The sequence below is a fragment of the Pseudopodoces humilis genome, chromosome 3, assembly GCF_049639895.1.
Source record: "Pseudopodoces humilis isolate 2021_Gansu_Grassland_sample_001 chromosome 3, ASM4963989v1, whole genome shotgun sequence".
Lineage (NCBI taxonomy): Eukaryota > Metazoa > Chordata > Aves > Passeriformes > Paridae > Pseudopodoces > Pseudopodoces humilis.
Window position 1 is genome coordinate 43865796 of NC_142202.1, and position 27430 is coordinate 43893225.

The window sequence follows — 27430 nt, forward strand, 5'->3', positions numbered from 1 at the left end:
CTCTCAACACAACTTCAGTCTGAAACTTAAAACCAGCTGCCACATTCTGACTACAAACATGTCTTTCATCAGTGTGCATTTAATAGAAACTTTGTGGCCCAGTTTGAGACTCCTTCTTCAGCATTCAAGGAACACAAAATAGAAAAAGAATTCTACAGCTAAGGACAAGACAAAGCTTGTAGGTCAATGTAACTTATTTTATTAGATAAGAGATACAGCTTTTTTGAAAAACTCGAATAAGCTTTCAGACATGCAATCCCTTCTTGGGGTATGAAATGCATAATAGAAGCAGCCTATTTAAGAACTATGTAACAACCAGGAAACCTGAGAACTGTGACAATTAAAACAAATCATCACAAGACCATTGAAGACACTAAATTGTTCTATTTGAAATTGAGGCAAGATAATGGCAGCAGCCAAGTTAATCATGACATCTCTTTCCTAAGAGATCACAAAGACTCTGCTATTAGCCCTACAGTAAAAAAGCACATGACTAAAAGCTGGTTCATGTCCCAGGCTGTGTAACTATGCTATTCTGTTACTATCTGTAAAACTGTAGTGTCGATTTTCTACCTGTTCCACCAGACCAGGCTCACCTCAATTAGATTAATCTGCGTAAACCACATCTAGAACTTCAAAGGAAAGCACTGTAAAATACTAGGGATTGTATAATGAATAGCACTTGAAAGAAAAGCAGAAAGAATATACATTGATAAGCCCCAAATAATATCCACAATTATCCGACCATCAGATTTTGCCTCCAGCCAGAGTTCTGTACAAAACTTAGGAAGAAAACAATGGAAACAGAAATCATAGATGACATAATAGGAATGGACCTGAACACCATTTCATTTGCTGAGGTCAGTGGACCACAAGATCTGAGCAAGTACAGGTAGAAGGGGAGAGAGCACTCCTGTAGTCTAAAGAGCTCTTTCCTTCCGAGGCCAGAAACCCTATCAGCCTGTTTGGAGGACACAGGGGCTCAGACCTGCAAGCTCAGGGGCAGCAGCAAGCCTGCTATCTCACACTGATGGCAGGTAACTGCAATCACCCAGAGTTTCCAGACCCTGATGCAGGAAGCTTGAGTGTAAGGTAAAGCCCATCTTTTGTTTGGATTGTAGTTGCCAAGAAGGAATTACTTCACAGCAGCATTAATTATGAGGCAGGAAGGAACCAAAAAAAAAATCCCCAAGAATAAAAGTTAAAAAAATGCAGAAGAGGGCAATAGGAGTCAAGAGACAACACAACTTAGTAGAAGGACAACATGCAGGATATATATGTGTGTGTGTGTGTGTCAGTGTCTGTGCACTACTAGCACTTCCCATAAGACTTAGCTATTTGCCAGAACTTGGCTTACTATTGATCATGATAACTTGAGACTTCAGTGACTGATATTCTCAGAGAACATTTAGTATTGCTGCTCACTAGGCACAATGCTTAAATGTCATTCCATCCCTTGAGGAATTATATGCCAAACTTAAGATGTAAATTAGTTTAAATAGTGATATATTCTTTGTATGCTGCTTTGATTGATACAGGTATGATAATAGCTAATAGCACCTACTCTAAAAGGTGCTGGGACCAGTTTGTGCTGAAGAATTGTTACTTGTGGGAGCCCGGATTTTCAGTTTATTCACTTTAAATAAAATTCCAAAACATTAGGATTAAACAGCAGGAAAAGCACTGAAGAACTAGCACTACCAGCAAGGAAAGAGTGTCAGAAGTATATTCGAGACTATCCAAGCAGCATTCAGGTTTTTATAGCAGTTGTGATGATCATCTCACACTTATGGAGAATCTATCATCCAGAAGGATTCATTTATGGGCTTTGTGCATACCATGGGAAAAAGTGTCCTCTCTTCTGCCAACTTACAGTGGGAAAAGTTGTTTACACTTCTGGAGGAAAATGTGCTATAAGAATTGCCACATCCCAAACAAAATGGATTAGAACAGGCAATGCCAAGTGCCACAACAGTTAAGCACAAAACATAGTGGGGAATTTGAAGAAACAGAACATAAATAATCAAAATCATGTTCTAGTCAGGATGCTGAAACTAACAGAGTAAATTCCAAAATGTATCATGGTATCAGTCATCCACCTTGCTTTTAAATCCCCATTGGGCCTTTTGCCTCTCCCTCAGTTTCTCTCAATGTATACTCATACAGGCTGTTCTCTAAAACATTAGCAACCATTAAGCTGAACTTGACAGTGCTGTTTCCAGATAAATTACATAAAAAAGTTGGTAACTGCTAGCTTTTTAATGCTACCCAATGTAAAACAAGAAAGATTTTAAATTAAATAACATGAACAAAAAGCATTTATAGAATAACATTTGTATTTTAAATGCACTTGGATAATTCTCACTGGGTTCAACTACCCTCTTTACAATTTGTGTCTTGGTCCCATCATCCTTACTTACATAAGCTGTTTTTTTCCCATAAAGGTGGAAAAGAACAGGACTGCCCATAGAGATAACAGAAGCAAACTCAGGACTTCCAATGAGTCCTGAAAAGAAAGAAGAAAAAAAGAAAGGTAATATGAAAATTATGCAACACCACACCAACCAACCAACCAACCTACCAACCTACCTACCTATAAAGGTGCTGCCCTTCAGTCCAAATTGGGAACTCAGGAAAAGAACACAGAAAGAATGGTTCTTGCTATTCATTCAGCACAACTCTAGATCTATGTTTTCATTTGTTGGTAAAGAGACTTATGACTGAGGGGAAAAAGAGTATCTTAATGAGCCTTAACTGTTTCACTCACATCCCTGTTTTCTTCCTCTCATGATCTCCCTAATTAAGAAAGGTACTTTTGTCACATAATCTCCCATTAACTCAACAAGTCAGATCAGTCAGCTCTCCTTTCGACACCAAAATGCTGAGATGATCTTTAGATGTTTCTTTCCAAAATTTAATTTTCAACAATTAGACTTAATTTAAGGTTAACACTGATTTCCTCCCTTATGGAATAACAAAAATAATAAATGGAGAGAAGTTTCCTAGCACAAAAGAAGGTATTATCAAATTAAATTAAAAGGAAGGAGCCTTCTACCACCCCTGGGAACAGGACATTGCTGGTTCATGAACACATTACAGTGGCAAGGCTGAATACAAACCTGAGGGCTTGCAGAATGATGGCCAACCTCTGACACAAGGTCATGAGGCAGAGATCCACCCTTTATTACATTTTAAATGTGAAATACATTGCATTGCTAAATCTACTCACTTGGTGTTGATCCACTTGCTTCACTCATGAAAGATTTTTACTTGAAAAACATCTAAGCTACAAATGAACTCCAAATATCAGTCAGGCAGACAAATCACATATTATGTACAGTAAATAACAAGCTTTTCTTCTGGGAAGAAAACAAATCATCAGTTCCTGGCAAGGAGGAAAATCACTGTTTCCAGCAACCAAGACTTCAGAACAACAATCTAAACTGATGAATCAGAATTCGTAATGGCACAAACAGAATTATACACAGCCCTCTACAAGGGTTTATAGGAGAAATTAAAGTTAACTACATTACCAGTAACATGACAAATGCAGCTACACTAAAAAACACATGATAAAAAAATGGTAACTAAAGAAAATTATAACCAAGAAGATGGTTTTATCATTTAAAAAAATGAATTTCATCCATCTGATTGCTCAAATTACATTTTTCCCAGTAATATTGAGCTGAATTGGCTATTCAGAATGTCAATACCATTAACTGCTAGTGCTGAAATAGGGTTTTGTTTTTTCACATCACGCAATACATGATTGAAAACCATGCCAGAGTTTGTATAGATTTTAGCACAGGAGAGACTGTTTGTTTACTCTCTGTGACTTTCCTCTTTGTGGCAGAGCAAAAAACATAGGTGGCACTAGGAGGAATTTATTCAGCAAGCAAATTTCTTTCCCATGTTCTTTTCTTGGTAGAAAGAGAAGAAATAGAAAAGTAACTGTCGGAGGCTTAATTTTCTTGGGAAAATGTTATAATAAGTGCAGGGGTACAGGATGTCCGTTTTAACTCCACGGGTGAGAAAGAGGATGGAACAAGAGAAATGTACAAGCATTATTTTGATAGTGACACAAATATAAGTACACAGAGTATCAGATTAGTAGAATGGTGTCCAGTTTCTAGAACAGAGAAAGACATAAAAAGATTTACTGGCTGAAATCCAAAGCTAGAAAAATCTTACCAGAAAGAGAAATGCAAATTTTAAATGAAGGTAATAAACTACTGGGCTATTTTATTGAAATGTGTTGGTAGATTCCTCAGCATCCCCCTTGGACCCTCAAATGACCACAATGCATTAGACTTCACACAGAATAAATGGGTACTATTTCCTGGCATCTGATATAACACAGGTATGAGTACATATCCATAATGGTCTCTGCTGACCCTGAATGATCAAAAGCTTTAATCCAAACTGAATAACTATTTATGGCAGTTTTTTATGTAGCTTTCTGACAGCTTCATTTATGCTGATTAGTATTTTACTGGACAATAAAATCTAATTTGAAGTAATTTCAAGGTATCACTAGTGTGAATAAGGCTAGAAAAATTGGAAACTTCCTATTTTAGGGCAATTAATTTTTGTAGTTATGCTGTCTCTCCATTTTTTCAGACTTAATAACTTTTGACAGTAATAACTAATTTAAAAAACAAATGGGATACTAAGTGTCTGAGAAATTAAATTCTTGAAGATGATGGACCAGGCATATAACTTACTTTTCCTCATTGTCTGCAAGAATTAATCTATTGACATATCCATGTCTGGAGACTTACTCCAGGAATTTGGTGTTTGATCCTGGCAAGAAACCAGTCATATTTCACAGATCTCCTAGATTTTATTAGAATTTATGGAAATAGATAATCTGAATGAAAAAGTTTGTTTGGGTTTCCACCAGGCCTTTAAAAGGCCACTCACCTAAGGCTTTTGAAGAGCCAAACTGCCATGGAATAATCTTATGATGGAAAAATAATTGCATAAAATACAAGAAAGAAAATGTAGGGGCAAATGGACATTTTTCATGATGATGAGGTTCCACCATCACCATATGTCCATCTGCACCCACACTAAGGGCTATTTTAATCAACTTCATCACAAATTACATAGAGAAGAGTAGACAGCAAAGTCACAAAGATTGCAACTGATGCTAAATTATTCAGAATAGAAGAAAAGCTGAATAGCAAATTACAGGTTCACAGAATTGTTAAGATTGGAACAGATATTTAAAGTCAAGTCCAACCATCAACCTAGCACCACCACCATGTTCACCATTAAAACATGTCCTCCAATGCCATAACCATGTTTTTTGAATGTGATGACTCCACCACTTCCCTGGGCAGCCTGTTCCAATGCTTGACAACTCTTTTTGTGAAGAAATTTTTCCTAATAGCCAATGTAAACTTCCCTTAGTGCAGCTTGAGGCAATTTCCTCCTGTTCTATCACTTGTTGCCTGGGAGAAGACACCAACCCCCACCTGGCCATCCAGCCAAATCTTCCACCCACCAAAGAGTACACCCATCCACACACACCATGGGAAGCCACTTTCTCCATGAGAATGCTGTGGAAGACAGGATCAAAGGCTTTACTGAAGCCTAGGTAGACAACATCCACAGCCTCTCCCCCATCCAATAAGTGGGTCACCTGCTCACAGGAGTAGATCAGGTTGGCCAAGTAGGACCTGCCTTTCATAAGCCCATGCTGGCTGGACCTGATCCTCTGGCTGTCCTGTTCATGTTGCATGAAATGGATCTGGATGAATCTATATTGTGTGTATATATGTGTGTGTGTGTATAAATATATAAATATTGCTGGTTTTAGGAAGGACAGGGTTAATTTTTGCAGCAGCCAAGAGGGATATGGTTGAGGGGTCATGACCAGGACCCTGATGTTATTCTATACCACCTTACCTCATTGCTGGCCACAGGAAAGGAACTCTCCTGTTCTGGGGAGAAGGGGTTCCTTCCTGTTGAAAAAATGTGGTGGGGGAAGCTCTCCCATATTATTCATTGTCCTGGGGCCTGTGGTGAGCATTTCTGCATGTGAAGCATTCTCTCTTTCTGCATTCTCTTGTTATTGCTGCTGTTACTGTTAATTTTCTTATCTCACTGCGGTTTCCAGTAAAGTGTTCTTATCTCAGTGCATGACCTTTCTCTTTTGTGCCTCCAATCCTCACCTCCATCCTGCTGCAGCAAGAAGGTGAGGGGGACATGAGGGAGTGAGAGAGAGCAGCAGGGTGGTTTGGAGAGTCTCAGTGGGAGCAGTGCATTGGGGAGTGCCATTCCTAAGCCAGGACAATATACATACAGGTGTGCACATTTTCTGTTAAAGGGCTTTCACACTGATCAGCCAGGGAGGGGAACAGGGTGAATCCACAGCTATTGTTTATGCTGTGCTTTCTGTTGTGTTGATCTGCATGGACAATCACTTGTGTATGTACTGGGTACCCTGTGTGTGGCTGTGTGTCTGCTGGGAATATGTGCTCAGTCTCACTTCTGGGTGAATGAGGAAATGTGGAGCTAGAGCAAACTTTCCTCTCACAAGCTACCAGACTCAGCAACCACTAACAACCTACATGACCGTTCCAAATTTGCCCTCTTCCACGGAGGTGCCAAAGACATGAAGGCCTTCCTTCCTGAAACATCCTTACACTTGTCCATCAGTGTACTGCAGGGCTCACCACCACAATCTTTAGGTATAAAAGCTGTTACCCAAAAAAGGAGCATCTCTGAGGAGTAGAAATCTGAAAAATTATATTCTTCTAAATACATATATATCTACAGCTTGTCAAATTGGCTTAGCTTTTCTTTGTATTCTCTCAGCCCCAGTGGGAGATTATTTGCTTCACTTTCTCATGATTTTTTGAATTCACTTCATCCTATGGTGTCTCTGAACTGTCTTGTAGGAACTACTGCCTAATGCGCTCTTTAGTAAAGCAGTTTGTACTCTGTCAACTGTCACTCAAAGTAGTATAGAAATTCACTTATGTTCATGCCTATTGAAATCAACAACCATGAGAATGACATTTGCTTAACAAAACTGTTACACCTTAAAAAACAGCAATGAAAAATTTAGCAATACAATTAAATTTACTTTTGCAATGTTCTTCCTCAATTACAGAGTATTCCATTGACATCTGACAGAATTCAGTTGAAATTTGAAATTTTCAGGTCAGTATCCCTGTCAAAATAACATTATCACAGTAAACCTGGTTTTATCATCCCGTAACAAACCAAATTGCATTTTTTTCAAAGTGAATGCAACTCACTATTTCTAGTAAAAATGTAAGAATACCATACAAAGTGTCGTGCAGTTTCAGGGAGACTTATCTTTTTCAGGAAGTAGGAGGTGGGAGGCTAGAAGAGCAAACCAGCAAGATGTTTCATTGAGAATGGAAACAATGAAACCTGATTTCCTACGGATTTGTGCTATGGATTGAGTTTTACACAGCTTCTCTCCTGCCTAATAAGGATCCTGTTTTATGCTGCATAATTCGTTAAAAGGGCCTTCTTCTTACACTCAGACATGTACATTTTAAAAAATGTACAGCAACTTACTGGATTTTTTTACATTTTCCCCTCTGTCTGCAATTGCCCAGAAGGCTCAACATGCTGTACTGGGAAAGACAGAGGACTACATTCTTTGAATGTTGGTTGCTCTCTGTTGCTTACAATAGTAAATTCAACTTCACAAACACTCCCCAACTCCCATACATTCATTTATAACATTTGATATATTTATTTCTATTATTTATTTCTATTTTCAGGAAATCCTTTCAGGAATTTCTTCTGTTCTGGGGGACACAACCATTGATGGAAAGAACATAAAGGATTTCTACTGTATGACCCACATATAAAAAGCTCTATAGGTAAATCTCAGATAGAAAGAGGACCACAGTTTTCATCTAGAGGAAGCTCTGCATGTAACTAATGGCTTATCTCTCTGGGAAGTTGAAGATTAAAGATGGTCAGGCTGTAGATGCTCAATGCTTTCTCTCAGACACCTGCTGATGCCATGATTGCTCCACAGGCCAAAGGAAAGTCAACTCTGAAATACCATCACTAATGTGATTAGATGGCCAGTGGTATACAGCCAGACCCTCTATCTGTGAGCAGGAGAATTCTCTGCAGGGGAGAATAAGGAACTCTCTAACACAAAGTGTTATTTTTTTTTAAAGCATACTTCCCTATCTTGATGCAAGCAAAATGCTGTACCAACTTGAGCTACTGTGAATCAAGAAGACAAGTTCTATTAGAGAGAAAGAAAAGGGTTCCAACTTAACCATTCTCTCTTCTGTGAGGAGAAAAAGTCCAAAACCTAACACCAGATAAACCAAGGGCTGAAACTGTAACAAGGTACTGTGCCTACCTTGAGGCAGAGTGCTGAAATGTAAACTCCTGCCTACTGAAGCAGGTCAGAGATGGTAGATTACACTCTCATTCCTTCCAGCTTCTACTCTAGGGAATACCATAAATATCATAAATGGCCTCTTTTCCTAGTCACTGGTCTGGAAATGTGCAGTTAATTAATTTTACCCCATTCAACATAAAGGTCTAGGACTCTATCCAATTTTTTTTTTTTGTCAACATTCAGCAATAAATGCAGGCTTCCCCAGGCTTAGCTAACAGTTCATAGCAATGATTGGCAGATCCTTCCAAGGTCTCCACAGATCACCCAGAATCACAGCCTGCCCCTGGAACTGCACAGGGGGTCTTTTTGTAAATACTTCTTTCATGGCCTTGCCCAATCACACAATTTAATTCAGCATGAATTGAATTTTACTCACCCTCGAGTATAGGTACTTGGTTAGGAAAATATTTTGAACTGGGACCTTTTTAGGAATAAATTACTACTAATTAAGTTACTGGAAGAGGAAAAGCTGGGTTCTTCTCTCCTCATCCTGGAAGAAATAAAACCCACTTACCTATTTTTTTTTAGAGTTATCTACACTGCTAGGGTATGTGCCCTTTCTACTTATTTCAGTTAACCATCTCCAAGCAAGAATGCAAAAATCCCAGGATCAGGAAAGCACACAGGCTGACTCCAAACACTGCTGGTTCCAGCACACAGCTACAGAGAAGGCAACTTGTGCCCTGCAACTCGTGCTTCTTGAACAACCTACATCTTCTATGCAGCCACTGATTATAGAATAAATATATCAAAGGGAACAAACTTAAATAGTAAATCTTAGATAAAATCTGCATAAAAATTCCAGTTAATGTAGCAAACATAAAGTCCTCTTAACAGCAAAACTACAAAAACACAACTGGCATAACTACTTCATGGCTTTCATGCTTCTAAATGACTTCAACCTAGGCAGAACATTCAGAAAGAGAAAACATTTTATAGTAGAACTTACAATGGAAACCAAAGTGAAATTCTAACTAATTTAAGCCCTGGTGCTGCAACTACTTTGCTTACACATCTCTTTGCAAGAGAAAGGTCTTAACTGCACAGTGAAATAACTCCGAGAGTCCTGTAATCTGAAAATGGGATGAAAGAGTTCTTAGAATACCAGAAAACAAGGGTTCTGTCAAACAGTAGTGGTAGCCTTAAAATTCTCCACACGCACCTCTGAAAAAGAAAGGGTTGATTTGTAAAACCTAGTAAAACTCCACATTGAACAAAACAACATTGTCTGGGTCTCTTTATGTGGCCTGCCTGGGAGACCAGCCAACAGACTGGTTTAGTTTAAAATTATACACAAAGCCTACCTGTAAAATCAATCATGGTAAGCTCTGCACAGGAAGTTTAGGACAAGGGTGAAGTGGCCAGTTGTCAAGTGTTGTTCTTGTGTTAATAGTCCATTCAAATATGCAGTTCTTCTCTGCAGTTCTCTATATTAAGGATGCCTGACAAACACCCACAAGAAGCTCTAAGTAAACATTACAATTCCACTGATCCTAAAAAGCCACCAGAACAAAGTACTGGAATGTAAACTATGAAAATGCAGTTTTCATTTCAGATGACAAGGGAAACTGTCTTTGTTACTTCTTGACCCTCTGACCTCCCAAGAGTCACGCCAGAGCTGTCAAGTTTTTTTTAATTAAGTATTTAAACATAAAACATGTTCCACATGTAGTCATTCCTTCTAAGATATAAAAGAATACAACAAAGAGTGACCATGTGTGATGTAAACATCAAAAATATTTTATTCAATTTATGGAAATACCCGTCTACTGTGAAGTGCACTCTACCTGCTGATGTGCACATTTCATCTGGCTGACAAGGACACTCATTATCTTTACGAAAATGATGAATAACCTTTAACTCCTTGAGAAATTACTGAAAATGAAAGCCTGACAAAGATGGGCTGAAGTGATCCATTCTAGTGAGGCAAACAGAAATCGGAATGTATCCCTTCCATAGCCCAGTATTTTTGGGTAACCATTTAGGTGCTTATGGCCAGGCAGGAATCAGTATTTCTTCGTGTCCAGGCGTCATTTTACCCTGACAGAAGCCTGTGCACCACAAAAGGAAAAATCCTTTTCCCTGCTCCCTTACTGCTCCCCATCAGGAAAGTCTAAACAAATAAGGAGGCCACATGCATATGGCATTTTGAGATGCAGATGTCTATCAGCACATTTGTTAAATCTGCCGGACCTTTCTCAATTTGCTTAGGTTTTTAAAAATTCCCTGGTTGTATATCAACCCCCCTAGTTGCATTTGCTTTCTGCATCGAGGTATCAGACAAACCGTTCATCTTTTAATTTGCTTGTTTGCTACACCCTGGAATACATTGCTTACTTGAAACAGGTAAAAAGCTCTAGGGAGAGTTTATTATTATATCTCTGCATTTGTAGACCCCATCTGGAGAACTGTGTACAGTTCTGGTGTCCCCACCATAAGAAGAACATAGAAGTGTTGGAGAAAGTCCAGAAGAGGCCACAAAGTTAGTAAAGTGACTGGAGCACCTTCCCTGTCGAGGCAGGCTGAAAAAGTTGTGTCTGCTCAGCTTGGAGAAGTTTGTGTGGAGACCTTCAGCAACCTTCCAGGATCTGAAGGGGGATACAGTGATGCCAGAGAGGGACTTTCGTCAGGAACGTAGTGATAAGGACAAGGAGTAATAGGTATCAACTGAACAAGGTCAACTGAACAAGGGAAAGTTTAGGTTTGATATTAGAAAGAATTGTTTCACTGTGAGGGTGGTGAGTCACTGGAACAGGTTGCCCAGGATGGCTGTGGATGTCCCAGCTCTGGCAGTGTTCAGGGCCAGGCTGGGTGAGCCCTTGAGCAACCTGGTCTAGTGGGAGGTTTCCCTGTCGCAGGCTGATCTTTAAGCTCTATTCCCACACTTTAACATTCTACTAATTGTATTAACATACTCAGACATATGACAGGTTAAGCTAACTGGATAAAAAAGACGCTGGCCCTCAGCTAGGAAACCAATCGCTTTTCATCCCTCTTCCCAAACCTTAAGACGGGTCCATCCTCTGGTAAACACCACGGCAGCAGTCTCCGCCTGGCCCCGCCTCCGAGGCGGCCTCAGGCCGGGCAGGGCCCGCCGCGCCCGAGGTCTCGGGGGGCAGGGCCCGCTCGGGAAGGAGCGGGAGCGGGGCCGGGCCGGGGGCGGAGCGGGAGCGGGGCCGGGCCGGGGGCGGAGCGGGGCCGGGAGCGGGGCCGGGGGCGGAGCGCGGCCCCGTCATGTCCAAGCACGTGTTTCTCACGGGACCCCCAGGTAATGGGGGCCCCCAGGTAATGGGGGCGGGAGGAGGCCGGGGAGGCGGGCAGGGGCGGTGGCGCGGCCGAGGGGATGCCGTGACATACAGCCTGGCCTAGCCTGGCTTGGCCCGGCCCGGCCCGGCCCGTGAGGCGCTTAGAGCCGGAGGAAGGCAGCTGTTGCCGGGCCCCGGGCTCCAAGGAAGCCCCGGGAGCGCCTCCAGCTGCAGCTGGGCCCGGCTGAGATCCCAGAGCTTCTCCCCCTCGTTTCGAGGTCAGAGCTGTTGCACTACTTTGTTTGTTCCAGGTGAAATGCCACTTTACCTCTCCATCCAGTCCTCCAAAGCATGATATTTTCCAGGTGCTTCTGCCCTGGACTTCAGTGTTGGGGGAAAAAAAAAAACCCCAGCACTTCCTGGACAACTAATCCTGCTACAATATAAGCTGCAGCGATAAAGATAAATAATTTCTTAGGGCTCATCTTTCCTGTAACTTAATTGTAGTGATTTAGCACTTCCAGCCTCAGTGAAGTGCAGGTGTAGGTAATAACTGGATGGGCAGGCCTTGATTGAAGCAGTGGAGTAATTTATCATGGTAAGGGAATCTGATTATTGTGGAGGCTGAGTGGGACATAGTATGAGGGTCAGACTCTGCGGTTGATAAAGACATTACCCAGTTATTATGATTGCATAGCTTTCCTTTGTGGTGTGAGAGTAAAGCAGTGGGCCTAATTCTCCTTTTTGTGAACCTCTTGCAGATGCCTGTCTTGACTGGAATTAATTTTAAATGCTGCTGTTAGGCTGAGATAGGAATACATTCCACCCGCTTCACAGTGGTTTTCCAACCACTTGAATAAAGGCAACCTTTCAGGAGATGGAGAGGTTAGGAGTGCTTAGGTCTTGTCTTTCTTCATTTATCTGAAATTTGATGTACTGTTTTGATGAGCTAAATGTCTAACTGCAAGCTTTCTTAAACTTAGTTTGAATTACTCTAGCTTGTTTGGCAGTTTACTGCATGAATGTAAACAGAGATAGCAAATCCACTTAGCAAAATTAGTATAAATTCACTTACAGGCTACAAGGCCTTGAAAAGATGTTAGATACTGAAGGTGCCACATTTGTCACTTTTTTGTTATTCAACTTCCAGGAAGCCCCCTTCTTCAAATTTGGAAAGTTTGTTTAAGCATTTGACTAAATGCTTTTGAAGCTACAGAATATTTTGTCATTAGTATTGACTATTAGGAAAGCAGTTCCTAAATCTGCTTAAAGTCTAAATTAGAAGTTTGGTGTGTGCCTGTTGAAATTATTTCCATGGGCATCTTTAGGCATCTCACATTTGGTCTGTGTCCCTCATCTCCAGGAATTTGAAGGTTTATTCTGCAGGATTATTTTCTATCATCTGAATTTTTTAGAGCAGTGATTAAAAATGAAGTGATAGCACAAAATTTTGTGACAAGCAATAAAGGTGATCGCTGAGAGATATACTTGTACAGTGGCACAGGGGGGAAACTGAAAGGATGTCTGGAACATCGCCAGCGTTCACATTGTAAAAGGTGCATCAGACCGTGAGGAGATATCAGGTGATGAGGGTTTTAAGGACCTGTCTTAGAGTAAGAAAATTAATTATAGAGTCAGAAGATAATTCATGTACAAATGGGCTTGAGGTTTAAAGGAGTATCAGCTATGAGGCTAGAGCAGGTTGCTTAAGGCTTTATCCAGTCATGTCTTGAAGACATTAAAGTATGTGAAGATTGCACAGCCTCTCTGGACGACCTGATACATGGCTTCACTGGCCTCACAATAAACAAGCTTTTCTCTGTATCTAGACAAAATGTCTCTTGATTCAGTTATCAGAAGAAACATTTTTCAGTTGTTGGAACTTTGTAAGGGTTTGGTATCTGAGGGACATTGAGTGTCATTCTGATTTCTAGGACATCAGTGGAAGAAGTGTGTCATTTGTGCCAGTTAGGCATCTGGTAATAGCAGTGAACTTTGACCTAAAAGGGTGAATTTAGCTCTGACCTTAAAAGTACTGAATATCAGTGGTAGAAAGGAAGATTCATCAGTCAGTCTTCCGGCAAGCTTTGATATCAGTTTTGTATCACCTTGCCTTGTGGTAAGTTTTGTGGCCTGCTCGTGCATCATCTAAGCTAGCAAATTCATTGGTAGCCTGGGATATTTGTACCATTCTGTTGAGAAACTTTATAGTGTCAGTACAGGATGAACTTTAAAAGATGCTTCTGTTCTTTCCTACTATGTAGAAAAAGTAATTTGCAGCCTTCAAAAGTAATCAATGTTCCCGCTGAACTGAATCATTACTGCAGCTTTTATAAAAATGGGCTTTTAGTGCAGAAGAAGATTAATGCTGTGTGCTTTTTTTCCCCTTCTTTATTTTTAGGGGTTGGAAAGACTACTTTGATCCAGAAAGTCACTCAAGCTCTAAAATCCTCAGGTGTTCCCATTGATGGATTTTACACACAGGAAGTTAGAGAAGGTGGCAGGAGAACAGGATTTGATGTTGTCACTCTGTCTGGAAACCGAGGACCTTTATCTAGAGTCAGGTACTAAAGTTTTAATAACTGTAAGCAGCTTATTGTTTTATGTGTCTGTTCCAATCTTTTGGCATACTAAATGCTCCTCCAGAAGGTGATTTCCAGCACACATGGCTTTCGTGGTCAAGTTCTTTGCTTGGTTTTTGTGTCCTGGGTGATATCTGTATAGTATATGTAGGCAGTGTCTCTGTTGCACAGTGAAGTATTGAAAATGTGCTGGGCAGGGGTGTTTTGTTTTGCTGGCTATTTTATACCAGATAGAGAAGGCACTGCTGAGCCTTTTACTGTGAGGCCAAGTCCCTTTGGGATGCAGCTAAGTAGCTTATTGTGGGCAGGGAGGAAGATTTGTGTTTCCACTAGCCGATTTATGGAAACAGAAGTGGAAAATGAAAAGGGAAATTGCATATAGGATTGTTTTAAAGAACATTTGTCTGGTGTGCAAAACTCACCTGTGAATTTTAAGAAAAAAAGGGTTTCAGAGCCCCAGAGGGGGGCCTCTGAAGTGCAGAGTGCCTCACAGTCTTGCCCGATTCATTAGACTTAGATTTTCATACTTAATGCAAAACTTAGTTTATGTCCAGTGTGACCTTAGCACTTCATTCACACAGAGCTGATGTTAAAATAATTTTCACTCTTCTAATGGAAGAGCAGCTAGCACACTGTGGTACAGCACATGCAAAGTGAGTATTTTTCTAAGATTAAGGGTTTTGTAGCCCATACTGAGATGATACTGCTATGATGCTGTCTGTAGTGTCACATTACAAAATTCAAAGATCTGAACTGCAGACAAGAGTTTCGATTTCAGTGTAAATATACCTGCTGACTTTTAAATGCCATTGTCCTTCAATACACTGTTGAAATTTGAGCTTGCATAGTTGTGAAGGATGCATATTTATTATCTGACAACAAGCTATCTGCAGTATGACTTACTGCGTGGTTTAGAATTTCTTTCCCTTTTTAAGAAGGAGTTAAGGGGATTTGATTTATTTGGATAACTTCTTATAAACTCACTTGAAATGACTGCAATGAATTCTCACTGAACTCATTACTTTGAAGTAATTAATTATCTCTTTTTCAGTCCCAGTTCTGGTTCTTCTGCTTCAAGATGTGAATACCGGGTTGGACCATATGTTGTAGACCTTGTCTCATTTGAGCAGTTGGTTCTACCTATGCTGAGAAATGTGAGTATTCCATGAAAGCTGCTGATAATTGTATGCTTCAGTGTTATTTGAAGGCCCTTCTACAGAGCTTAGTTTTTGATAGTAATTAATGGCCTGTTTCTTGGGTATTGCTAGTTCTGATTGACTTCGGGGTCAGGAAACTGGAGGGGCAAATCTGGCTTGTTCTCTTATCATTATTATGGTGCTGGAGAGCTTGTAGTCCTGTGAACAGGACCTCCTTGACCCGAAGAGGCAGCAGGTAGGAAATTTCTTCCTATGTCACTGTCTCATACTGGAAATACACAAAGTGGCTTACCACAGAGAACTGGATGGAATCAGTGGGTCTAAGAAAAAGGATTTTGCTGCTGCTCCTCTTCAGACTTTCTTTCCCCTCTTCCTCTGATTCCTGTCTTCTTACAGTTGAAGCATTTGCTTCTTGAATCCAGTGAGTATTTTTTGATTACCATTGTATAAATACCTGCAGACTGATAATACCAGCCTGATTATTTGGGATTTAGCCTGCTGCACAGGGAGTGCTCTGGCTGTGACAAGACTTCCCACACAATCCTTTTGCTAATATTCTGTCACTGCTTTCTCTCTTCTCCTTCCTCTCTCTCACTCCAACCTTTCCCCTCTCCAAAATTAAACAAGAACAGATTTGATTTTGGCAATAACATACCAAAAACAGTGTGCAGCAGCTGCTGAGCTGTACTACTAAAAAAATCCTGTTGTGATTTTTCTACACTGCCAAAGCTCAAGGGGACAAGAAGAAGGGATTTTTTGGTGAACTTAAAACAAAAAATCCCAAAGAGGTACAAGGAGCAAAAATGTGATCTTGTTTTTGTCAAAGAACATTGAAGTCTGAGAGTAGGAAAGCGAGGATGTTGGGGCAAGGGAGAAGGAAAATAATACAGGGACAATTTTTTATATGTTAAATTTCACTGTAACCGTATTTATGATGTTACCAAATAGATAGTTCATTAAAAAAATACTTAATTAGCCCAGTGGTGTACTTGAAATCCTTTTACCACTGAAATCCAGGAGAGATCTTCCTAGAAAAGTGTTAGCAGTGTTGAATTTTTTCCATTACTTACATAGCTTTCTGCAAGTACTAGAAGGTGAAGAGAAGAGCTGGGCCCAGCAGAGTCACACAGTGGATGTGCCTGTGCTCATAGGAAATGCTGTTTATCTGTTTTGTGGGAATGTGGTCACACATGAAGATGGCCCAAAAGGGAAGAGGAGAGTGAGGAAGATCAGACAACTGAAACAAGGAGAGACAAATGAAGATTGAGGGCAGGAGAGTCATAGGTATGCTCTGGTTTGATGAGAGAGCAGCGCAGAATGGGCACATGCCCATTTAGACTTGAGGACAAATTCAGGTCTTAAGGCTTTGTTCACTCCAGTGAGAATGGAAAAGATCCTGCAGTGGAAGAACTCTCTGGTTCTGCAAACTTTATCAGGCAGGACTGATAGTTTTCTCAGTTTTTTTTCAAAACAAAATGCTCTCTTCCTCAATATGTGACCTAGTGACTAGTATTGGCTTTTTGGCTCACTGATCTATGAAAGGATTTTTAGATAAAACAGCTACTCAGTAGGGACTTAACTTGAAAGGATTTTAGGATGCATGTTATACAGTTCTTTCACTTTCCCAGAAGCAAATACTTTGCCTTCACAAGGGGAGATGTTTTGCTATTTTTTCTCTTTTCTTCAGTTTCTGTGTAATATGGCTTGTATTGGTACATATTCATGGACTTATATTGGTTTTGAATTGAGTTGATTTTCTCCTCATTTCTATAAATAATGGAGTACAGCCTAGTCACTTTTGCCAAAATAGGGTAGGCAGTGCAGTTGAAGAGCTCCTCTGCTTTGCGAGCTGCCGTTTCCTCAGTGGCAATCACCCTTGTTTTCTCCTGGACTTCCTGCTGCTCCAACCACCTGCAGCACAGCACTGTTTGGCACAGCATTCACTTCATGAAAAAAACAAACAAATGTGGCTAACTGTGTCTCTCCTACTATCCAGTGGCTAGGGCTATAGAATAAGGTATATCTCAATATGTATCTGTTCTAATGTGAGAGAGGCTTGCAGAAAACCTAGTTGTTATCCAGACAGCTTTGAAGACAGCCAGTAGCTCTGAGTGAAATGCTCCATCAGCCCAACTACAAGAGGAGAAACTTCCAAATCTAGATTTAATGGAGGTCTTCCTTTTTTAGATACCTGTTTTGTGTGACTACTGATCACATAATTAAATGTAATCACTAAATGCATAATTTAATGGGAAGAGTAGAGTTTTTAAAAATTGCTGACCCTCAGAATGATTGAGAGCTGCTTGTAGGCAAAATGCAGTTCTTAGTTGTCCAGTAGCTCATATGTGGGACCATTGTGAGAATTTTGCTTCAAAGGAAGTCTGATATGGATATTTCCTATTGTAGTTGGTGTTATTCTGGTTATGGTGTTATGGTTTTTTCCATCCTTCTGAAAATCTGTCCTAAAAAAGTAATTACAGATTTTTAAGTCTATCATTTACCAGCAGTAGCTTTGACTTCCCACTTTCCCCAGTATTACAGTTGAATTTGTTTGTTTTGGAGGTGTTTCTTTTGTCAGCATAGAGATTACTTCTGTTGCTTGGTTCTAAGTTTTGCTGTTTACAGTCTCTTGATGCACTTTTCCACAGGTAAATCAGGATGGTGACACAGAGAAAAGAATTTGTGTCATAGATGAGATTGGTAAAATGGAACTCTTCAGCCAGGCTTTCATTCAAGCTGTTCGTCAAACGCTGGCTGGCTCGGGGACTGTGGTGCTTGGAACTATTCCAATACCTAAGGGAAAGCCACTGGATCTTGTTGAAGAAATAAGAAGTAGGAAAGATGTTAGAGTGTTCAATGTGAGTAATATTTAATATTCTTAAAGAGCCTTCTGTTCTAGGTTACTGGTTTATATTTGGCTCTGTTTAAAATCTGTTACTGCCAATTGATATCTGTGGGTAGCTTGCATTAAATAAGTTTTTTAGTTTCCATTTTATTCTTAATGGGCAGGTGTTCACCTTATTAAAAAAAAATCCCATTTGGCACTTACTGTAGCAGTCTCACACAGCTGGCTTTGCTTCTGAGGGGCTGCAGAAGTAATGCTATAGTTGTTTTAAAAGGTTTCTTTGCTGTAGTATTATTGCTGTATAGGTATTCATTATTCCTAAGAGTTAAATCTTTTAAGGTACAGTCAGATTTTTAAGCTTTTTTGATTTTTTTCCAGACTGGCTTGCAGAAATATTACCAGTAGTCATATTCAAGGAACAAATAAAAGGAAAAAAGGCAGCAGTAGAGTTTGCAGGAATGATTTATAGAAGAAGGACAGTTATAAATGGAGTGTACTTTCTCTGGAGTCAGTGAACCAATTTTGGAATTCGTTATGTTACTTTTACAGACATAATTTTCATATTATTAGGGCCTGAAAGTACATTCCTGATCAGTTACAGGGCAGTTCTCAAAAGTTTAACCACAGCAAAACACAGCCTATTCCTAGGAGTGCACGTGTGAGGTTTCTGTAACCATCAGTAACTGTCCTTGATGCTTCACAAAAACAAAGGCACCTCTCACTCCTTTGATTTATGTTGGTTCCTATTCAAAGCTGGCTTAAAAACCTGCAGTGCTGAAAGTTCCTCAGCTTTCCTTTAACTGAAGGTCCCATCATCATCTTCAATTTCTGATTTTAAATTAAATGCTGATTTAATTAAATGCTAAAACAACAGTAGGAGAAAAGATGAGAGATGATTCCTTTCCTTGCATAAGCATTCAACTCCATTCCTTTCAGAGATAAACCACTTTTTCCAGTACCAAGCTGATGTGTGTTTGTAGTCAGGCTATTGAACAGAAATACATGTAGAGGTGAATTTTTTAGGAGTTGCTTTACAGGGGCAGGGCTGGGGAAGAGAAGCCTTGCTGGAAGAACCAGTCATTCAGTGCTTAAGGCTGCAGTCATGGTAGGACAGTGGTGTGTGCATTTGGTCCTCTCGTGAGAGGAAACGGGACTAGAAAGCAGCATTTGGCTTTTCAAAGCAGTTTTTGAGGCTTCTACTGTCTCTTTTTATCAGGTCATATTTAGAGGGCATGGGCTACTCAGCCTTGGGTTTTCAGCTGTATCAGTCTGCTGATAAATCTTTCTCTCAAGTACTGACTCCAGCCAGCAAAAGTCTTTCTGTAAATTTCAATGGAGCAGTGTTTTCTCTAGCTAAAAGATCTTTACTAGAACAATGACCCATCCTGTTCACACTGCTGAGATTAGGACATGCAGGTTTCTTTAATTAAATAGAGATCTCTGGTGAATCCATTAACCAGTAGTGTGGATGTGAAACGTGTGAAAGCCTGCAGTCATTTCTGGGTGTCACAGACCTGCTAAGCTGAAGTCTTGTGCAGGACAGCATCTGTCTTTCTTGCTCCAGTGACACACTACATGGTTTTTCCCAGCTGGTTAAAATGTATGCATAAGCAGGGATAGAACCTGCCCGTGGGGAATCAGAGGTGTTAGTAGCTGAAGTGGATACTGGGTCACCAGCTGTGTTCAAGGGCTGTGGCATGGGGAAACCTGGAGTACCCAAATAGCTCACAGCCAGTAATTTCTTACTAACTTGGATGGTGCCAGGAAGTGTACTGAAATAGGTGGCTACCTTCCAAAAGCATTCTGCCTGCTTTGTCACTTAATGTGGAGTTAGGCTGCATTCAGATAGCTCGTCTCAGTTTTTTCATCCTGCTCAGAGTGTCACAAGGATAGTTCTGATGAGAGAACAGCTGTTTGGTGTTTCACAGTCCCTCCCATCTTGAAAGCATATTTTGTTGGCGTAAGTGGGCCCAGATGCCATAAAAGCAATTCACCATTTGGTCCCCAGTGTTTAATTTATTATGTTTAGGGCACTTAACGATAGGAGCTCTGATATTTAACACATTTGTTTCTGTTGTTGCCCAGTTCCATTTGCTGAGAACTAAACTTTCCAGTGAAACTACAGAGGCTCTTTTGGCACTGCCTGTGTCTGCATAGGTTTTGCAGACATGGTGACATGAATAGGATCATGTTTTCCTTAGCAGGTGGCAGATACTAATTTTCTCCCATTTTCCCATCTATTAATTTTGCTTGCATGAAACCCATTAGTGAAATATGGTTGCGTATGCCTGTTAAGAAAGAAAATAGTTTTCTTAAGAAAGAAAATGGATAGGGAGAAGGAAAGGTTCCTTTTGAACAGATTGGTTCATGAGTGGTTTCCCTGATGGTATTTTTAACAGTTAGAGGGAGAAAGCTTTTGTCCTCTATAGTTGCCTGCTTGGAGTCTAGGTGGCAATTTCCTCCATTACATAAATGCTTAATATAAGCAGCATCTACAGTTATTTTCTACTCCTTTCTCAAAACACACCCATCTGTTTGTACATTCAGTACAGATACTGGGAGATTTGTTCTCTCTGGGAAAGCTGCCTGCACAGAATGTCTCCAGATCTTAAGAGGAGACTTATATCTATCAAACAGCCTTTGTAAAACAGTTGTGAAAATTTCCTAGCACTTGGTGCTTTCTCTCTGCTGCTCTCACTGGACTGCTGGCATATATGTGTGGAAAAAGGATAGATAAAATGTAGAATTGTTTTTGTTGGCTGTGAGACAGTGGGAAAAGCTATTAAATGTGCAGAAGGTCCTCTGAAAGTCAGGATATCAGTACACTTGCTGTGAGATTTAGAGTTTGGCTCATCTGTGCTGCGTATTGTTTACCTTGGGGTCCCAATAGCCTTACTGAAGAGCATTCTTTGTTGTCTTGCTCTCTTTGTTTTTGCGGGGTTTTCTGTTTATCTTGTAAAGCTTGGACTGATTCTCAATAAAAACAGTGACATTTTCAGATAGATCTTCCTTTTCATTGCTCTCTCCCCGCTTTCTTTTTCAGCATCACTTTTTCATTAGTCCCGTGTTGATCTGCTGTCTTGAATTCAGTGGTAGGTGAGACCACTGTCGCTAGGTTTTACAGTGTTGGTTTTCAGCTCTTGGATAGGATGTGTGTGACTGTAAATAGTGGTAAGCTCCTAGGGTCAAATTCCTCAGAACTATCAGCTATTCAACAACAATAACAACAATAATAGTAGTAATACCTTTCTCCTGTTCATTATTGACTGTAGCACTGGAAGGGATACAAACTCTTGTGTTCACATCCTAAATGCAGATATAGGGAGTGCAATGGAACCTTGGTAGAGAGTTTTATGCTGTGCATGGTGTTGAGTCTCTTTCCTCATCAAACAGCTTTTCTACTACTTTGTATGAATGCCCTTAGTTATTTTTTCAGCTCATGTATCTTTGTCTGATTTCTTCCTGCCCTCTCTGCAGGGATCTGAACAGTGGGGAAAATTTCTTAGACTTTTAAAATGAAGCTTTTGCTGATGCTTCACAGTTGCTTGTTACTAATTTACAAACCCAGTCACCTCCCCAGGTTTTGTTTGAGTGAGTAATGCATGGTACTGTGGGTCACGGGGCTCTGGATGAGGACCCAGTCTGTCAGGAAGGGATAATTTACACATACACAGAGCCCCCAGCTCTGTGCCTCTGGGAGCTGAGCTGACTAGTAAGCACCAGCACTTGCTTGGCAGTTTACAGTCATCTGTATTCACATATACTGGACTTTAAAGCCCCGCATTCCCATGGACTGGTCAGCCAAAGGCATATCTCAGTGTGCTACAGAACACCCCAGCTTTCTCAAATAGTTTTATTTCTTTTCCACAGTGTTTCTCTCTTGTAGCAATAAGGTTTCTCAGAGTACAGAGTTATACTGCTAAGACTGTTACATTTTTTTCTTTGCAGATGTTTTTGACTAGGTCTGTCATCTTAATAAATACAACCCTTTCAAGTAATGAAGGCATAAGAACTCCACTTTATAGTAGGAAAGTTAAATTTGGTAGTTGAAAAGGATTTCTAGTAATGACAAAAGTACATGCTGGTTCTTTGAGTGATTCTTGTTAGTTACTCAAGCCCTGAATAATACTGCAAAATACCATGGGTAATTAAATCAAAAGATCACTAAATATTCAATTGCGGCTTTTGTGGGTTTAGCATACTGTGTTCTCAGTAGCAGAAGAAGGCAGGTGTTTGACACTACACATTCCTGTACTGAAAAAGAAATTCATTGGAATTTCTGCTTTGATTGTTTTTGAAGTAAACACTGGTATAGAAGCTATTAATGAAATTACATCAGTTTTAATTTCTCTTTCTCTAGGTTAGTAAGGAAAACAGAAACAGCATTTTGCAAGACATCTTGGCAGCTGTGGAATCCTGCAGAAAATGAAGACCTTTTCTGTCCTGTAAACACTAAACCTTTCATTTCAACAAAACATTAGAACATTTTGTGGATGGTTTAGAGTCTGCCCTTCCTGCTTTAGCCCCCCGGAGGCTTTACTGGAGCCTTCAGGGTAAGCAGGGTAAAGCTGGTAATAAAATGGGATAGGAGGATTGTAATTAATTCAGTTCACTGAATTAAAAAAAATTGAACAGATGTGTAGCTAACATCCACTTCTAATCTGGATATTTGGAAGTTAGGTGGTCAACTCGGATCTGAGTTACTTCATGTGAAAACAATTAACTGTAAAATCTGTTTGAGATCTTAGTCTTTGAGTGTGTTTGGACTGTACTGCCTACAGGTCAATTCAATATCTGCAACATAGCCCTTATACAACAGAGCAGAACCCTGTCCAAAATGTATGAGTCCTGCCTGGTTTATGTAGAAATATTTAGCTGTTGGTGACCCAGCTTAGGTGTGTTCAAGTGTGTTTCAGCATGGGTGCAGACAAATCAGCAGGTAGAGGGAATAAACAGATGTGCTCTCCTCCTACCCCTAAGCACCCCTGTCTGCAGTTGCAGCGTGAGATGGGTTATCCAGCGTTTCATGGAAACTTCCTGTGATCATGAGTGATATTTACAGATTTCAATTTTGGGAGGAAAAATAGCCAAATCTACCCTCTCTTACATGGCCCAGACACTAATTGATAAGAGGAGTGCATTTTGAATTAATTTTCAATTTTCTGGTGGCAATCCTGTCCCACACCCCCTTACAAATAATAGATATAAAAATCTTCCAGACCATGAAGTTCATCAAATCTTGTGGTTTTTTGTGATTGACTTAATACTGCATTTGTCTATTTTAATTTTACAATCTGTTAGGTTTATTGATACTTAATGTTTGTTCGGGTCTTTTTCCTTGTTCAATTCTGTACATGATTAATGGTGAAGTAAGAAGTGTTTGAGAGTTTTAGACAATTGCTTCCCGGTGAGGAGTGCAAATCTCTTCAGCAAAAGTGCTGCCAGTTAATCAGTTTTGCATGTTGTGAAAACAGAATTCCCTCCCAGGTGCACACTGTTCACTGTAAAATCTACGGTCATCTCTGGCTGAAGAAAGTTGCTAAAAATTCAGTTGTTTCTTAACTTTTCTTTCTGTTCAGTTCAATGACTGTTAAAATGAGCAAACTATATAAAGGCATCTTCAAGTATCATTTTATTGATTTATTTCTTAAACTGAAAAATGATTGTAAAACTGACACCCAGAGTTGTATAGGGCTGGCTGGGGACAGGTATTTTTACACACACCTGCAAACACCTGCTGGGAGCATGAAGAAAATGTCCTTTTTCTCTCCTGTATGCCGAACAGGTGTCTGGTACAAGCACTGCACCTCCAGAGGTGGTAGGAGGTGCGTGCCCTGTTAAAGGATGCCATGGACTCATTCCCTCACTGCCTTGTTAGGACTACCTGTCTGCCCAAATCCATTTGGATGGTAGTACTGTCTTCATCATATTTGGGAAAAAGAAAACTCCTCTTAGAGTTTCCACTTGACAATGTACAGCTCCTGTCTGCTTTTTGCAAAATAAGTTTGTGTCCTAAAGACACACTAATCCCTTAACTACTTTAGGCATTCTACTCAGACAAAATACCTTTTTAGATGTGGAGTACTTGGGACCAAAGTAAACTTTGTTAGGGCTGTATGCCATAGGCTTTTGAACAGAAACCTCTCTGCACCTAAGTGTTGGGTGCCCTCCTGTTCCAATGTTAAGTCTCTTAAGCTGTAAAATATGCTGCAAAAGAATAGCCTTCAATGATTAAAGAGCTACCCAAAATCTAGCACAGTTTTAGTGGGACTGCTGTCGAGTCTTAAATGAGAACTGACCTTTATAGCTAAATAAAAATTGGAGAGATTTGACACTTCCCTAGTAGAGGCCAAGGATGGTAGTTCTGTTAGGAGTCAGTCTTCTGAATTCTGGTTCAGCCAGTATTGCTAAGAGATCACTTGAAGTGGTGTTTATTCCTCATAAAATTAGACATATTACCCTGCATGTAGTGCCATGATGCCTACTGTAGTCCCATCATTTAGTAGAATGTGGGGGAAAAAAATCCCAGAACAATTACAAGAAGTTTGGGGAACTTTAGATCAGTGCTTATAATATTTTTAATCCATTGTCTCATGGTTCAAGGAAGACCTTTTGTACCATGGTTAAATAGCCACTGGGAAATGCAGGTGGATTTTTCCTTCTCTGGAGCTGTGAGTGAAATATCAGCCCTTTTAAACTAATGCATATTTTTGCTACTGCCATCAGTGTTTCTTGTTTCCTGCTACCTGTCTCAAGAGTGGTGAGTGTCATTAATTAGTGGTCCTTTTTTTAAGCCTTTTTTCTCTCTGAGCTAGAGTGCTTTTCAAGAGAAATAAAGAGAGATTATGTGATCTGTGTTCAGCAGGAGAATGTAGATGACCTTAACAGTCATGTCTGGCCTTTAAATCTCAGATGGTCCTGAAGATACAATTTGCCTGCATCCAATATACACATTGAGTGAGTGAGAAAGTTGTATTTCCAACTGCATGTAAGTTTTTATGACAACCTGTGTTTACTTTAAAGGTAAAAATTTATTGTCTGGTCTTGCACTAGTGAAATACTTGCAAGGCCTTGAGAGCACTCTAACAGCAAATGGAGCGTTCACAATTCCCCTGGTGGGCCAGTTTTATTAATAGAATGCATTTGGTGGAAAGCACCTCCGATGTACCAGCTAGATTCCAGATGACAACATTAGTGCACCTGCAGGTTTTAATTGGTACAAAAAGGGAGAATGTGAGGTACCAATTACTGTCTCAAATCCTGAGAATCAAGGACATTTTTGGCAACAAGTCTTGTAATTCCAGCGTAAAATTGCACACAGCATGGAATAAACAGGGCCTGCATTATTTATTATGCATTAAGCAATTTTTGACTCTTAAAACTGAGTGAGAGAGGTGAATCTTTCATACTGGACCTGCTGCAAAGTTAATTACAAGTAATATGTCTGTGTTGCAGATTTAAGGATGTACCAGCTCCTAATCCAGGGACTAATCTGAATATGGCAATAATTGGGTGTTTTAAAAAAATGCGTTGAAGAGAAGATGATTATTACATGCTGGAGAATCTCACTGGTAATTCTAATCTTCTATAATGAGCTGCACAAAATTCAGTTAATCTTTAACTTAAATTTCCTAGTAAGAGAAAAGACATCAGTTGGTGGGCTGGAGACAAATGCAGATGACTTTTCTTGCCTTATTCTAATAAATAGTTTTTATAAAAAGCTGTGAATAACATCATAGAGTCCTAAGAACTTAATAGTATCAGAACATCATTCATAGATATTGAGACTATCTGGTCATCATGTCAAGGGAAAAAGATTAACATGGGTAAGTTCTTTTCATTGAGATTTGTCTTCAGTGAAGTGAGTGCCAAGGTTTTCTGCTTGTGGGAATGAGGTGAGACTTTGCAACAAGAACTTCAGTTTTTCACAGAGAAGTTGCATGACACTACAAAATGGAGGGAACAGCCAGCACCTCTGGTTTTTATTTTTGGATGAACAGGAATGAACTTTGCAGACTATGTCCATCACTGGTTCCTACTTGTTTGCTGTGGTGGGAAACAGCTGGGCTGAAGGCCAGGCTGGGGCTTGCCAGTGTTCCTGGTGGATGTGAGCAGTTCAGCAGCCTGTGCTTGGCTTTAGTAAAAAGTTACTGAAACTCTTTTTGCCAGATCTCCAGGCCGTGGTTCATCATTACAAGTGTAGCAACTGGCTTTTACTGTATGATGTAAACAAGAGCCTATTTGGGAAAGGAAACTTTAGGAAAACAAAATGTGAGGGGGGTAAGTATTCCATGCTCAGTGCAAAGGCTGAAGTACTGTGTTTGTGTTTACTATATTATCCTCTCTCCTGTAACCTGTTGTGTTCGTATTCCTCTCTGGTTGCTGCGACAGTGTGTATAAAATCACTCCTAGTGTTTCTTTTCAGCAGTGATGTTATCTGAGGTTAAGCTAGGGGGAGGCAGAGAGGGCCTCTATCTCTTCATCCCTTCTGACTTTTCTATGAAAGAACTGCATGTACAAATGATCTTGTAGATTGAGAACTTGATTTCCTCAAAGGATGCATTCAGCTTGCTAACAAGATGGGAACGTCACTATTTTCATGTTGTAAAGACAAAAACGTTCTGGACTGGCTGAATAAGTAAGTGGCCTTCGCAGCTTAGCATAAGCTGAGAAATCAAGCATAGCACCTGATGCAAAAAACCCTGATGGAACTCTTGATAAAAGGTCCTTACATGGTGGTGGTGCCATCCTTCCTGCATCACAACTGTAGCAAGAGATCAGACATGCAGGCAAACCGTTAAGCCTGAGCAACTTTAGGGTCAAGTTTTGACAGTGTTCAGCATTGTGAAACCCATCAACAGGGTCACAGATGACATAAAAGCAATGAAAATCACATTTGCCTTTAATTTAAAGGCCAAAACCTGCCCCAAAAGCGGCATACTTCCATCTTGCAACTGAGGCACCTGTGTGAGGTTAAATATCAAGCTGTTTTTCAGGAATTAAAGGTATGACTCAAAGCCTTCATGTGCATGCAGGCACTGGTGTGGAGGGCTCATGTGCCTTTTGGTGTTATGCAGAGCTTTTTGCAGCAACTTACTGTTCAAATTAGGCCTTGTGTAAAGATTAGTTTCCTATTTATTAGCTTGGTGTGCATCGGAGACCGAAATGCACCTTCAGAAGCAGAGTTA

At 40.2% G+C, this 27430-nt stretch overlaps 1 protein-coding gene across 2 annotated transcripts; it reads left to right on the forward strand.

Moving 5' to 3' along the window:
* The first annotated feature begins 11596 nt into the window (after positions 1-11596).
* On the forward strand, positions 11597-23866 carry NTPCR (nucleoside-triphosphatase, cancer-related). Of its 2 annotated transcripts, XM_005518537.2 has the most exons (5): positions 11597-11681; positions 14060-14222; positions 15292-15394; positions 18046-18255; positions 22603-23866. In XM_005518537.2, the coding sequence occupies exons 1-5, from the start codon at positions 11648-11650 to the stop codon at positions 22669-22671; spliced, it is 579 nt and encodes a 192-aa protein (XP_005518594.2). In that variant the 5' UTR covers positions 11597-11647; the 3' UTR covers positions 22672-23866. The 2 variants fall into 2 exon arrangements, with proteins under 2 accessions (XP_005518594.2, XP_087909202.1); XM_088053076.1 differs by lacking the exon at positions 18046-18255.
* Positions 23867-27430: the final 3564 nt, after the last annotated feature.

What these genes read in the sequence shown, in the direction of transcription:
- NTPCR (XM_005518537.2), top strand. Translation starts at nt 11,648, where the DNA reads ATGTCCAAGCACGTGTTTCTCACGGGACCCCCAG. An exon ending in GGACCTTTATCTAGAGTCAG is followed by an intron (nt 14,223 to 15,291) that starts GTACTAAAGTTT and finishes TCTCTTTTTCAG; the next exon opens with TCCCAGTTCTGGTTCTTCTG. An exon ending in AAGATGTTAGAGTGTTCAAT is followed by an intron (nt 18,256 to 22,602) that starts GTGAGTAATATT and finishes CTCTTTCTCTAG; the next exon opens with GTTAGTAAGGAAAACAGAAA.